Source organism: Palaemon carinicauda, chromosome 20 (genome assembly GCF_036898095.1).
Source record: "Palaemon carinicauda isolate YSFRI2023 chromosome 20, ASM3689809v2, whole genome shotgun sequence".
NCBI lineage: Eukaryota > Metazoa > Arthropoda > Malacostraca > Decapoda > Palaemonidae > Palaemon > Palaemon carinicauda.
In genome coordinates this window covers 25,438,095-25,452,987 of record NC_090744.1, presented here as the reverse complement: position 1 = coordinate 25,452,987, position 14,893 = coordinate 25,438,095, and the positions used below count along the sequence as shown (strand labels likewise).

The window sequence follows — 14,893 nt, the reverse complement described above, 5'->3', positions numbered from 1 at the left end:
AATTGATCAGCAGACGAGTAAAAGACGGGCTCAATCGTCTGCAGGTGGGAGTGACGGTCTCTGGAAGACACGCCCGCAACCACCGAGGATACTTCCGTGCGCCGATCAAGGCCTGCCGAACCCTTTTGCCCTTCGACATTGCTTCTCCCCTGGGCTTGGGAGCTTGCAAGAGGTCCCGGACTGGGAGGACGACTGGCACGCACAGAAGTATCCTCACGCACCACACTGACACTGACACTAGCACTTGGCACTGCACTGACACTAGCACTCGTCACAGCACTGGCACTAATACCACCCACTGCACTCTTGACCTTAAGTTCCTTGACTTCGGCCATAAGAGACTTATGATCACTAACCACTGACTCTACTTTGTCACCTAAAGCCTGAATGGCACGCAAAACAACAGACATATCAGGTTGAGGGCAAATAGTAGGTTCGGGGGTAGCCACTACAGGGGGAGGAAAAGGTAGGGGATCATGAGGTGAGGAAAAAAGTGAAGAGTGAGAAGAACTCCTCCTAACTCTCTCTCTCTCTAACTTGGTTGAATACTTAAGAAGACGGACAAAATCAAGTTCCGAAAGTCCGGCGCATTCCTCACATCGATCTTCTAACTGACAGGGCCTTTCCCTACAGTCAGAACAAGCGGTGTGAGGATCTACCGAGGCCTTCGGAATACGCCTATTACAAGACCTACATCGTCTATGGGTGGGGGCTTGTGAAATGTCAGACATCTTGAATCAAAAGAGTTAGCCAAGTGGGGATTCCAAATCAAGCAAAAGATCGTTAACCGTTAATCAGGACTAAATAATAGCTATCTAAGCTAATATAGAAGTTTTCCAGTAAAGCGACAGCCGAAATCTGAGAGAAATACTTCACCAAAAGCCGTGAAAATACTCCAAGATCATAAGCGTATCCCAGAACGTCTTGCCGGAAGCACGACAGAGGAAAAATTGAGGAGGTGTCAACAAGAAGTACTATAGTACCTGGCCACAGGTGGCGCTGGTGAGTACACCCCCTTCTAGTATTGTGATAGCTGGCGTATCCCTCCATAGAATTCTGTCGGGCAACGGAGTTGACAGCTACATGATTATCGGGTAAGTTTAATATTGAAAAAGGAAACTTACAAAATTTCTACATATATGTATACATAAACATTAAGAATGTTTTCATATATTTATATGAGAAAAAGTAAGTTAAAAGACAAAAATTAATGGCAGTCCAAAATAGGCAAGAAGGAAGAGTGGATACAACCGGTCTCCATCCGAGCCAAAAGTAAAGTGAGCTAAATCACCAGTATGTGAGAGGGAGTGGTAGCAAGCTACCCCCGCTAACCAGTGGTGTGGGTAGTTAACCCTCGCTAAATTTTAATGGCTCACCATTTCAGCTTTGCAGAAAGTAATACCCATAAATAAATAGCGTAGGTTTGTATCCCAGTTACAGAACAAGTAATAATTATCCAAATTTACGATAACAAGAAATACTGCATTTTCTTGTAGGGATCAATGCTTTTGGTTTATTGAGTTACTTTTACTAATTACCCAGTAACTATGAAAGTAAGAGTAATTTTGACAAAATATTTTGTATATGCATTCTCCATTGCCATGTGAAGCGCGGTGAATTTTTTCAGGATTTTGTGTTTTTCTTCCTATACCCCCATACAGTATATTGGCATACCGGCCGAGCCCCTTAAACCCCATTATATTGATTGCCCTTGTCCACTTTGTCAATACCAGTTCATTAACTTTTTGAAAGAATTTCATGCCAGTTACCTAACTGTTTTCAAGTCTTTCCACCTAAAACTTCTGATACACACTATTTCCACAAACGTATTGTTGGCCAGTCTCCAAAAAACCAAACTCCATCACACTAATCTGATCCAATCTCTTTTATCTAATGTATGTTAAGCTTTTTACCAATACTACTTACCTGCACATATCTTACATTGTCAATATTTCTTACTTCACATATATACAGCACTACATGAAGTTAGTTCCAACATATTCAACCCTTTTCATTTCATTTAGTCAACATCCATCGTGGCTTTCACAGACAATTCAAGTCTCTTAGTGAAGTAATATTTTGCATATGTCCTGCTATCTTTTTTATTTCACCTATTTAGTGACACTACAGTATAATCATCTTACCATCACTTGTTGTAATGTATTTATTCCTCTGTAAATCAACCATTCATTAATCCTTATTGGTTTCAATTTGCCTTTACTACTGTAACCTTAACGTTCTCCTCTGAAAACTCATTCAAACTCTTTTATAGGCAGTAAGTAGTAGGTTGGCCAGGGGACTAGCCACGGTTGAGATACTACCGCTAGAGAGATACTGTATTGGGTCCTTTGACTGGCCACACTATACTACATTGGATCCCTCTCTCTGGTTATGGCTCAATTTTTCCTTTGCCTACACATACACCAAATAGTGTGGCCTATTCTTTCCACAATCTCTGCTGTCTTCATACACCTGACAACACTGAGATTACCCAATAATTCTTTGCTCATGGGTTTAACTACTGTACAGTAAATGTTCAGTGGCTACTACAGGTATATTATTGTTAAGTAGAAGAGACTCTCTAGCTATGGTAAGTAGTGCTTCTAGGAGAAGGACACTCCAAAATCAGACCATTATTTTCTAGTCATGGGTAGTACCATAGTCTGTACCATGGACTTTAACTGTCTAGGGTTAAAGTTCTCTTGCTTAAGGGTACACTCAGGCTAGTTTTATCTGTTTCCTTATTTTTTTTTCTTACTGGGCTATTCTCCCTGTTGGAGTCCTTGGGTTTTCATCATGGTTTTCCAATTAGGGTTGTAGCTTAGTTAGTAGTAATAAAAATAACAAGAGGGGCAATCAGTAGAGAGCAGACCTACACCACGGCAGCTTATTTCTCTAGGTTAGGGCTTGACCTTGACCTTTGACATAGGACTTTCAAAACTGAATCAGTTTCACATCTCAACATAACAATTAATCCCTAAAAGTTTTATTACTCCATGAGTAAAATTCTGGCCAGGGAGTTGTTCCACAAACAAACAAATAGACAAACATTGGCTGAAAACATAACTTCCTCTCCAACTTTATTGGCGGTAGTAATAATGTTGGAACAGTTCAGTATTTATTGTGTGAAGAAATTAATTGATAAATTATTTTTTTCTTTTATTGAAAAACAAGCCCATCTGAAATTTATTTGAACATATGTAGGCTACCTTTCCCTTGGGAATATATACTGTATTGTACTATATGAGCATGGTTTCAAATACAGTACTGGAAAGTGGTATTTATCGTATGCTATCACTATGCAATAAATTATTCTCCTTTTATGGAAAAACAAGCTCATTTAAGATTCAAATATAAGTAGGCTGGTCTAGGGTACACATAATACTGTAGAGAGAGAGAGAGAGAGAGAGAGAGAGAGAGAGATTGATTTTCTATATGCCTAATACGGGTATACCTCAGTTTAGATTGTATCGAGTTATCTGTTGTCAAAAATAATACATGGCAAAATCAAATTTTAGTTTTGAGTCATTTTGTTTGACTTCACATCTGTCCACCACTAGTATTGAAGTCATAATATCACTGGAATAGTGTTTTAAGCACATAAAACATAATACTTTACAATCGATAAGAAAGTATATAAAATCATATCAAAATACTGTACTGCACTTACATTTACAGGAAATGTTCATAAAATTAACAAATCCTAGCGAACGAACTATGAAAACATCTATGACTGTGTTTCTATATTACAGTAGATGTTATTATTATTATTATTATTATTATTATTATTATTATTATTATTATTATTATTATTATTATTATTATTATTATTATTATTTCTGGGCTCCGACCTGTGCCGCGCAGTGAAATACTCCTAGAGCACTATTTCTAAGGAATATAACTGCTATATATTACCAGAGAAAAAAAGCATAGGAATGCCAGGTTGAATCCAGCTCGCTCACCTATAAAAGGTGTCGGTATAAAATACTGGGGCGTGATAATTCACAACCAGAGGTCTCGCACTATTTAGATATCTCCTCTTCAAAATCCCCACCACAGCGAGGTGCCGTTCAACACTACTACCACTAACCCAACCCACGCCAGTGACTACACTCCTTTATAGCACTTTTTGTTATTAAGTCCAACATGTTTTTTTCTCAGTTTACCCTTGGATTTATCATTATTTTATAATCGATGGCCGATTCCCATGATACCCCATCGAAGTTAAGTACTTTATCCATGAGTTTTAGCGAGATTGGGCAGTGTAACCTCTGTTTTTATTAAATGAGAAGTGTTTATATATGAACGGCGTCCCCGTTCTTACCGTTCATGGTTCGGCTCTGCCCTTTTTCTCGTTAGTTCGTCCGTCATTAATATTTGTTCGAACTTTTAGGAGTTTTTTCCTTACATTTATATAGTACACCGACTTTATGCTTTCATCTAGCATTAATTTTATGTTATCCTATGATATCAGTGTTAGCGTTTCATCAAGGAGTAGGTTATGTTGGTATGCCTGCATTCGTGCATGTTGGTGGATTGCGTCACCTTTGAGATTGTTTCGCTAGTTCTAGGAAGACGACCATCTCACTTATTATTAAACCTTTTAGTTTTTTTCGTACGCTCCACCTAGTTTTCATTTGGTTCGAGTGGGACTCTCGCGTATTTTGTTGTTTTTACTGTTCGATCTACCGCTTCAGTAACTAGGTTGGTACCCCTGCTTTCCATCTGCTGATGGCGTCATGCTTCCTCCCCTACCACTCGCCCGAGTCCCTCTCTCGCCATATTATTTCTGCATGCCTAACCTTACTTACGTGATTTCGCTTTTAATTCATTAATTATGTTTATGTATTTGTGCATTGATATTATATTTATTGCTTTACTCCGTTATGATCATATTTTTGGGATTTTCATGTCATGTTGAGGGGATCTCCAGTTGGTAGCCCTGTCTACCACTACGCACTGGTGATTCCCCGGTACCATTACCCCCCCCCCAACAAGTTGGGGAGGCTATTCCATCCCCCCCTCCTCCAGTGTACACCCTTCCTCTCACTCGATGGTTGTTGGTTATGACATACGGGTCAAGTATGCTTGTTCCTCAGTCTTCCCTCAACGTTCCGACATATTGAGGACTGAGTGCACCCACGGGGTGTGACTTAGTCTCATTCATTCATACCGGGCGGTTTCGTCTCCTCCCCTCCCGTCGCCCCGATTGGCCATCGGTCGGGGGAGGGGGAGGGCCGGGACCACCGGGGACTATCACACGTGATTAGTCGGTATGACTGCACCTTGGTGTAACTTTTGCTTTTAGCTATGGTTGTAAGAATGAGCACTTATATTAGGAGTGTCCCCACCTACGGTACCTCCTGCTATTATCGTCCGCATAGGACTTATTAATATCCCATATCATTATATTATATTCTACATGAATCATTACCTTCGTCCCGGTACCTCCGGTTGGGTAGTGGGGGTTCCATTGGCTCCCCCTGCGCTCTCCCGTGGTACCCTCCCGTCATCAGACATCGGAGCCTCCGGGCTCTTAAATACAAGATCTGTTGACACTGACACAGTTTTGATTAATATCCTCCCTCCGGGAGCCCTATTCAATTACAGACATTAGTTTTAGATCATAACTGGAGTTTTCTATTTATGTATTTTAAGGATGTATCTTAGGTTACTTTAAGTTTACTTTAAGTTACTTTAAGTTTACTTTAAGTTACTTTAAGTTTACTTTACCAACCCTGTTCCCCGGCCCCGGGGGCCCCGGAACTAGTTTTGATTATATTTATTCATCACTGTTTTTTGCATCCTTTTTCATCCCTTTTTATTTTATACCTCCCTGGTAATGACGGGATGGTATATTCCTCGCTATGACAATATTATTTCATTGATAATCTTAACTTATTACGGAATTGTTTCAACAATGTCTGTTAATTTTTATAATTTTTTCCCCGGTTACTATACCGGTTCGAAATTTTGTTCATAGCCTTTTGTCCCGATTTCATATCGGTCTATTTTAAGAATCCGGAACACCCGGATCTTTTTAGGTTATTAACCTATTATGGGATACTCACGTATCTGTATTTTATTCTATACTTCCCAAGTAGCGACGGGATAGTGTATTTCAAGCTATGACAATATTATTTCATTGATAACCTTAACTTATTACGGGATTGTTTTAACAATGTCAGTTTATTTATAAGTTTTTCCCCGGTTACTAAACCGGTCCTAGAGTTGTTCATAGCCTTTTGTCCCGGTTTCATATCGGTCTACTTTAAGAACCCGGAACACCCGGATCCTTTTAGGTTACTAACCTATTATGGGACACTCACGTATCTTTATTTTATTCTATACTTCCCAAGTAGCAACGGGATAGTATATTTCTCGCTATGACAATATTTTTTCATTGATAACCTTAACTTATTATGGATTTGTTTTAACAAAGTCAGTTAATTTATTTTAAGTTTTTCCCCGGTTACTGTACCGATCTGAATTTTGTTCATAGTCTTTTGTCCCGATTTCATATTGGTCTAATTCAAGAATTCGGAGCATCCGGATCTCTTTAGGTTACTGACCTGCTATGGGATACTTATGTATCTTTATGTTATTCTATACTTCCCCAGTACCGACGGGATTGTATATTTCGCGCTATGACAATATTATTTCATTGATAATCTTCACCTTTTATGGAATTATTTTGACAATGTCAGTTAATTTATGAAAGTTTTCTCCCCGGTTATTATACCGGTCCGAAATTTTGTTCATCGCCTTTTGTCCCGGTTTCATACCGGTCTTTTTTAAGAATTCGGAACACCCGGATCTTTTTGGGTTACTACCCTACTATGGGACACTGTAGGTGCTCCTGTCGTTACTATCTATAATTATAACTTCGGATATATTATTTTGGGATTTTCATTTTATTTCCTTTGTGATTGATCGATTTAAACATTTATTCTCGATCTATTTATTTTACATTCCCAACGGAGTTACCTTGTTCATTAGTAACGATAATACCCTCTTTCGGAGCTCGCAGTCTCTTCTACCTTGGCGACTCTTTAGATCTGGGTTGGCGGGTTTGCCTGGAGTGTCAGGGCAAAGAGACCCTGTGTCTCTTCCTTTTAGGGTTTTCAAGGAAGCACGTGGCTGATGTCGGGCCACGTCCCGTTGTCCCTTAAGTTAAAGCTACCTGCCAGCCCTACCAAAGACTCACAGGTCTTCCAAATCACCAAACCAGTTAAGACTTCTCTTGGGTCGAGAGCGAAGCCCGGCCTGAAACCTACGACACCGGAGGCTCCCTTCGATCCGGCAGCCCTTTCAAGATTGATGCATGGCCTCTCGTGGCATGGTTAGTTTCAACCTGACCTTTCATTAGAAGAGGCCAGCGACTGATCCCAGGGATGAGGTAGAAATTTATTCCTATTTGAACACGATGTTGTGCTGATATTTATCCGTATATATACATATATATATAATTTACGGACCTCTGTAGCTCACTGGCTCAAACCTCGTGTCACATACCGAGTCACCACGAATTATAGGATGGAAGATTCCTGGTGCCTCTGTGAACTTGACAATTGAATGGAATTATTGCCCATTAGGGGGAAGAGAGAGTGCTAAACCAGATAGCCTCATACAGGGTCTCATTTGTTATGGGCTACCTCAACGGCACAATATATCATCCCGGATGCCTCTTAAGCTCCCGGAATTCGTCGAAAGCAATCCGTGGAAGGGGGCCTTGCGCTCTCCCTTCAAAGATGGTATGTTAACCATCGAAGGGTTTGGCACCCGGACTGTAGAAGATTTTGAATTCTACCCGCCGGGTCTACAGTTCCCTCTCTCTGGTTTCGCATGCCTTACCGAGGAGACACTCGTAAGGTTTGACAAGGTCCCCAAAGAAACCAAAATGTACTCAAAGGGGCAGGCTCAGTCCACCTGGGTCCGGCCCTTAAACGAGTGGGAGTGTGTTAACACTACGTTAACACCTCACAAGAGCCCGTACTCGATGTTTCTAGTGGAGGAGTAAACCCCTACTCCGTGTGTCACTAAGATATCGGACCTTGCTCAGCAGGCAATAAACGAGGACAAGCCGTTACCGCAGCTGAAGGAAACGCATTTGACTTCCCTCCTGTCCCTGGGGGATCACGATTGCTGGACTAACGCCCCGGCGACCTTCACATCGGGTAAATTAAGCGCTGACTGTGCTCCCATTCAGTTCAGTGAGTGGCTACCCAGGCTTCCGGAATCTCTGATATGCCTCGAGCTCGAAGCCTGTATGCGCCTGAGTAGACCTATCAACTCGGCTACAATGGCAGAAAAGACCTCTTTAATGTATGAAGAAGAACCACCTTTTAAGGTCTTGACGAAGTCATTACTTCAAACCTTACTGTCTAATTCCTACGACTTCTTTGCGGCCAGACGTCGTTGCTGTAGGCATGTCTTGTCTGAGGCCACTATCAGACATGAGCCTAACAAGCTCATTAAAGCCCCAGTCTGGAGCTGCTAGGGTCAATCAGAGCCTCAAGGTTCGATGGGCTTAGTCCCCAAGCACAAGTTCGAACCGGCCAGCAACCAATCTCGAGGTAGAAAGAGTCTGAGATCTTTCCATTCCTTCCAAACCGGCAGTCCCAACAGGTGGTTCAAACCATCCCGGTGGCACAAGGGAGTCAACCTTTCACTTCGAAGGGTCAACCCCAACAGCAATACGTGCTGGTTCCTCAGTCCCAAGTGGCAACTACCTCCTATGCTACTTCCCCAGCCCTTCGGCCCACCTTTGAAACTCAGGGTGCTTTCCAGGGTTACCAGCGCCCCAGAGGCGCTAGCTCGAGAGGAACTTTTCGCAACAGCTACTCTCGAGGGCGAGGAGGTAAATCCGCAACAAATCATTGGGAGTTCTCAGGTAGGGGTAGGACTTTACATCTTCCGGAACCGTTGAACGTTCAACATTTGGGCTTTCAGTATAATTTCCAAAGGTCTGGGGTGGAGTTGGATAGAATGGCCCCCTCCACCAACCAGTTTTCATCAACATCCAACGGAAGAGCTAGTCTTATATGAAAACGATTTATTGCAAAAGGAAGCAATAAAGAAAGTAAATCGTTTGTAATTTCAGGATCACTTGTTCAGCGGGCCAAAGAAAGACTCAGAATAGCGAAGAGTAATCCTAGACCTGTCGCTTCTGAATTCTTACATTTACTGCGACAAGTTTCACATGCTGACCATCTCTCAGGTGCGGACCTTGCTTCTCTGTGGGGCCGTCACCTCCCCTATGGATCTTGCAGACGTTTGCTATCATGTTCCGAAAGCAAGGCATTTTCGTCCGTTTCTAGGCTTCAACTAGGCAAACTGCCTCACAGCAACTACAGAGTGATAATCTCTTACAACAGTTTTGGTTCCAAATCAACTTCGAGAATCTCGTTTGGTCCCGAGGACAAGTTTCAATGGTTAGGATTCAATGGGTTCTATGCTCCCACACTCTGTCTCCCAACAGCCAAGAGGAACGATATAGCAAAACACAATACGTTTTCTCAAAGACAAATTGTCTTCCAGAAGATATCAAGAGAGAATCCTGGGTGCCCTCCAGTTTGCCTCAGTAACAGATATACTACTGAAGGCCAGACTGAAAGATATAAGCCGAGTATGGTGCTCCAGGAAAACGAGTAATATCGAGACAAAGGGCTCGACTCCAACCAATTCTGAAGAAAAGACTTCAACCATGGACAAAGGTCAAAATCTGGCAAATCCGTTTCCTTACAATATCCACCCCCAAGCTCGTCATTTACACAGACGCCTCCCTAACAGGCGGGGGGGGGATACTCTCAGTACACGAAAGTCCTGGGACTATGGTCGACAATATTCCGCCAACTTCATATCAATGTTTTAGAGGCCATGGCGTTATTTTTGACCTTAAGCAACCGGCTCCAGCCGAAAACCAACATATCAGGTTTCTTCTAGATAGATAGTGGCGGACGCACTTTCGAGGACAACTCCGCTGGAGTCGGAGTGGTCACTAGACCCAATGTCCTTCAGTTGGATTCTTTCTCAGGTTCCAGATCTCCAGATAGATCTGTTTGCAACAAAGTCCAACTACAACTAGAGTGCTACGTAGCTCCCAGCCCGGATCCTTGGGCTTACGCCACAGACGCACTATCATTAGTCTGGAACACTTGGGAGAGAATTTACCTATTCCCACCAATAAATCTGTCGATGAAAGTGTTAGACAAGCTCAGGACTTTCAAAGGCCAAGTTGCTCTAGTAGTCCCCATCTGGCCCAAGCACAACGGGTTTCCCCTTCTGGTGGAACTGGGTCTCCACCTCAACAGATCCCCAATCCAATACTAACACAAGCAGTACAACTCGCTGTGTGTTAGCTTCCTCAAATTCAGAATGCCCTACCTTTCTGGACTTTATGAAATTTGCAGCTCAAGAGGTGCAGATATTGATCCTCAAATACGTTATTTTTAGAATCAGATAAGAGGGGATCCACCCTTCGACAGTATGATTCGGCTGTTATGAAACTTGCCGGTTTTTAAGGGACTCAAAGGTTGAGACGATGACTATGAATCTGACAGTAACCTTCTTCAGAATTTTATTTGAATCAGACTTAGCGACTTGTACTATTACCACAAATTAAGTCAGCCTTGAAGGTTTTACAATTGGCTTTAATATTGCCCTTACAGATTCATACTTCTCATCCATCCCGAGAACCTGCGCCAGATTGAAACCATCAACTCACCCTACCCCAGTTTCCTGGTTTCTGAATGACGTACTTAAGTTGGCTTCAGACACTCTTAACGAGACTTGCCATTATATTCCATTGGTTAGGAAATCCTTGTTCTTAATGAACCTGACTTCTGGCGCCAGAATATCAGAACTTTCAGCCTTGTCTAGAGATCCAGGTCATATTGAATTTCTCTCGTCAGGGGAAGTACTCCTTTCCCCTGACAAAAGATTTTTAGCGAAAATGAGGACCCCCAGGACAGACGGTTCCCCTGGAAGATTGTCCCACTTCCGCAGGACCCATCTTTATGTCCAGTAAACACTCTGGAAGCCTACTTAAACGTATCTCCCGTTCAGTCCTCGGGGCCCTTACCCATTAGAGAAGGTGAAGAACCATCATCCTGAAAGGACTCAGACAGAAGATTCTGCATTTCATTAACGGGCTACCTAGAATCATTCCCACATCACTCCCTCACGTCCATGATATATGAGCTGTAGCTACCTCAGTTAATTACTATGAACTTCACTGGACTTACTAAATATACAGGCCGGAAGTCTCCAACAGTATTTAAACGCCACTGCTTAAAACCTCTGGAAGCCTTATATTTGCTACAGTGGCAGCAGGGAATGTGATTCCTCCTGAACATAGTGAACCTTAATCAACTATGTCTTGCTATCCTCTTATTTGTTATTTTGGATTTTATTTTACTTCCTCAGGTATTGTTTCAAGATTTGGGACCATTTCTCTGGTACTATTTCACTGCGCGGCACAGGTCGGAGCCCAGAAAAGGGATTTTGACGAAGGAAAAATCTATTTCTGGGCGAGAGACCTGTGCCGCCCAGTGAACCCTCCCTTGACTTCCCTCCCAACATGGGCCCCAAACCTTGGGTGCTATTAGGAGTGACGTCACTGGGGTGGGTTGGGTTAGTGGTAGTAGTGTTGAACGGCACCTCGCTGTGGTGGGGATTTTGAAGAGGAGATATCTAAATAGTGCGAGACCTCTGGTTGTGAATTATCACGCCCCAGTATTTTATACCGACACCTTATATAGGTGAGCGAGCTGGGTTCAACCTGGCATTCCTATGCTTTTTTTCTCTGGTAATATATAGCAGTTATATTCATTAGAAATAGTGCTCTAGGAGTATTTCACTGGGCGGCACAGGTCTCTCGCCCAGAAATAGATTTTTCCTTCGTCAAAATCCCTTTATTATTATTACTTGCCATGCCACAACCCCAGTTGGAAAAGCAGGATGCTGCAAGCCCAGGGGCTCCAACAGGGAAAATAGCTCATTGAGGAAAGGAAACAAGGGAAAATAAAATATTTTAAGAGGAGCAACAATATTAAAATAAATATCTCTTTATAAACTATAAAAACTTTAACAAAACAAGAGGAAGAGAAATAAGATATAACAGTGTGGCTGAGTGTACCCTCAAGCAAGAGAACTCTCTAACCCAAGACAGTGGAAGACCATGGTACAGAAGCTATGGCACTACCCAAGATTAGAGAACAATTAACAATTAATTAGCAGTCTTTAAGAGCTTAACAGTGGCATTTTCCATGTTAGTTCAAATACCTACCATTTTGAGTGTTAATAGCACATAAAATCATACTATTGTACAATAAATAAGAGAAAAAGTTTATGAAATATTATGAAAATACATTTTTGTATACTATTTTTTTTTTAATTTAAAGTGCATTTTAACAATCAACAATTCCTTTTTTAATTTTGGTTATGATCAGCCAAACTCAAGACTATAGAGAATATGCGCACATCTGAATAACGAAGAATATCGTTTATATAATTCCTTTTTCAATATAAATTCCTAATGAAAATTACATCAGCACCAATTCGTTATAGAATATCAGTTTTCCTACATTTAGTTTATAGCTATTATTATTAATTACTGTACTTGAATACATTATTTCTATCTCTCTCTCTATCTTCTCTCAGAGGTGCCTTGAAATACACACATAGAAAAGATTTAATAGAAAGCTTTGTTTAAAAAGCGTCGGCTAAATATTACACAGGAAATAAATTTTCAATTCTTCTTCTCTCAAGGGATTAACTACTGAAATGTAATTGTTCAGTGGCCACTTTACTCTTGGTAAGGGCAGAAGAGACACTTTAGTTATGGTGAGAGCTCCTCTAGGAGAAGGACACTACAAAATCAAACCATTGTTCTCTAGTCTTAGGTAGTGCCATAGCCTCTGTACCATGGTCTTCCACTGTCTCGGGTTAGAGTTGTTTTGCTTGAGGGTATACTCGGGGACAATATTCTATCTTATTTCTCTTCCTCTTGTTTTGTAGAAGTTTTTATAGTTTATAAAAGAAGTATTTATTTGAACGTTACTGTTTTTAAAATATTTTATTTTTCCTTGTTTCCTTTCCACACTGGGTTATTTTCTCTGTTGGAGCCCCCTGGGCTTATAGCATCCTGCATTTCCAACCAGGGTTGCAGCTTAGAAAGTAATAATAATGAATCTATATTTGATCGTAGGTTGGGCTTAAAACACGTCATTTGATTTTGTCAGCTGATCTGTAGCTTTAGCCGGCAACATAATGTATATGTACTGGAGAAAAAAAAAAAAAGCCGGCGATATACTGTAAACATGCCAAATTGTAAACATCTAGACTTACAATATGTATGTACATTTATTCGTAAAACTAAATAACTTTTTCTTTACTACATTAGAAATAAAATTTGTTAGTTTGTAAGCTTAAAATAATTCTTATCAACCAATTATTATTCAAATTGCATTCATAAATAAAATATAGAACTGGGAATGGTTATTTGTGGTTTAGCCTAGTAAATTCAATTAGTCGAAAAACAACCTAAGTTTCTTCTGGAACCAATTACTAACGTAGGGTGAGGTATACATGTACAGTATACAGTATGTATTAGTGAGTTATGAAACATAGTTACAGTAATTGATTTTTAAAATACCAATGCTTGCAGATGAGGTGATGAAAAACTGCAGAAGCTGGTAAAAGAGATTGAAATATCTTGCCAGAGAAGAAAGCAGAGTGAAAAACTGCAGAAGCTGGTAAAAGAGATTGAAATATCTTGCAAGAGAAGAAATCAGAGTAAATGTGATCAAAAGCAAAGCTACTTGGAGACAGGAAAATTGAGGAATGCATGTTTTATGACTGGTTTTGGGGAAAAAAAATTATAAGTATAAGTGTCTTGGAGTAAATATAACATGTGATGCAACGATGAGAGAAGTGAGTCACATAATAGAAGCATGAAAGGTTGTAGGATGTATGCAAAAGATAAGGGAAGTAGTGTAATGTTAGAAAAAAAAAATATATGATTTTAAACATACCTTCAAAGATTCCATGCAGTTTGGAAAGCTGATGGTGAGATCTGATAATTTAGAAAGATTATACAATGCTGATAGCCTGTGAAGTGAAGAATGTAAACCATCTTGCCAATAGTCATTCTCAATTTGGTGAGGAGGCATTTGTGTTTCCCTGTTGCAAAAGGAAAAAGTGATATTAATGTAACAGCTTAATCAAAGGTATCATTGTTCATTGTAATTATTGTTGTCGTAATTCACTACTATTTCTGCTAATGCTTATTTGTTCTTGTATAAATATGACAAATTCATAGATAATTTGTATTTTTCCTAACTATACAAAACTTAGCTATTTAATAGGGCTATTACTTTCGGCGTAGCTGAAATGACGAGCCATTAATTTTTAACGAGGGTTAACAACACACACCGCTAGTTAGCAAGGGGTAGGGAGGGTAGTTTGCTACCACTCCCCCTCACACACCTGTGATTGAGCTCACTTTGCTTGGAGGTAGAACTTCAAGGGGGATAGGGCTGGCGGGCAAGTTTGGTTAAATAGCTAAGGTTTGTATAGTTAGGAAAAATACAAATTATCTACGAATTTGTCATTTGTTCCGTAACTGGAATACAAACCGCGCTATTTAATAGGGGTGACTCACCCAATAGGAAGGGTGGACGTCCCAGCCAGTCTGGCTTTTTGGCTTTGCCCGAGGACTCCTTATCTGAGTGTGTTAGCACTCAAGAAATAAGGAGCCCCTGCACCTCACTAAAATCTTGCTACGCAAGGTCTGCGGCCTACGCAAGCTACGTGTGAAGGTATGTAGAAGTGTGACTCATCCTAGAAAGTTGTTCCGAAGTTCTCTAGATGGAAAACTGTGTACTAGGAC

General features: G+C 40.8%; 1 protein-coding gene across 3 annotated transcripts in view; it reads right to left on the bottom strand.

Annotated features, from left to right (window-relative positions):
• Positions 1–14,893, bottom strand: part of LOC137660222 (uncharacterized) — an 87,955-nt gene that overhangs the window by 43,524 nt on the left and 29,538 nt on the right. For all 3 annotated transcript variants that reach the window (XM_068394939.1, XM_068394940.1, XM_068394941.1), the window contains exon 2: positions 14,037–14,184. In XM_068394939.1, the coding sequence (XP_068251040.1) occupies positions 14,037–14,174 (138 nt within the window). In that variant the 5' untranslated portion in view covers positions 14,175–14,184. The remainder of the gene's footprint in view (positions 1–14,036; positions 14,185–14,893) is intronic.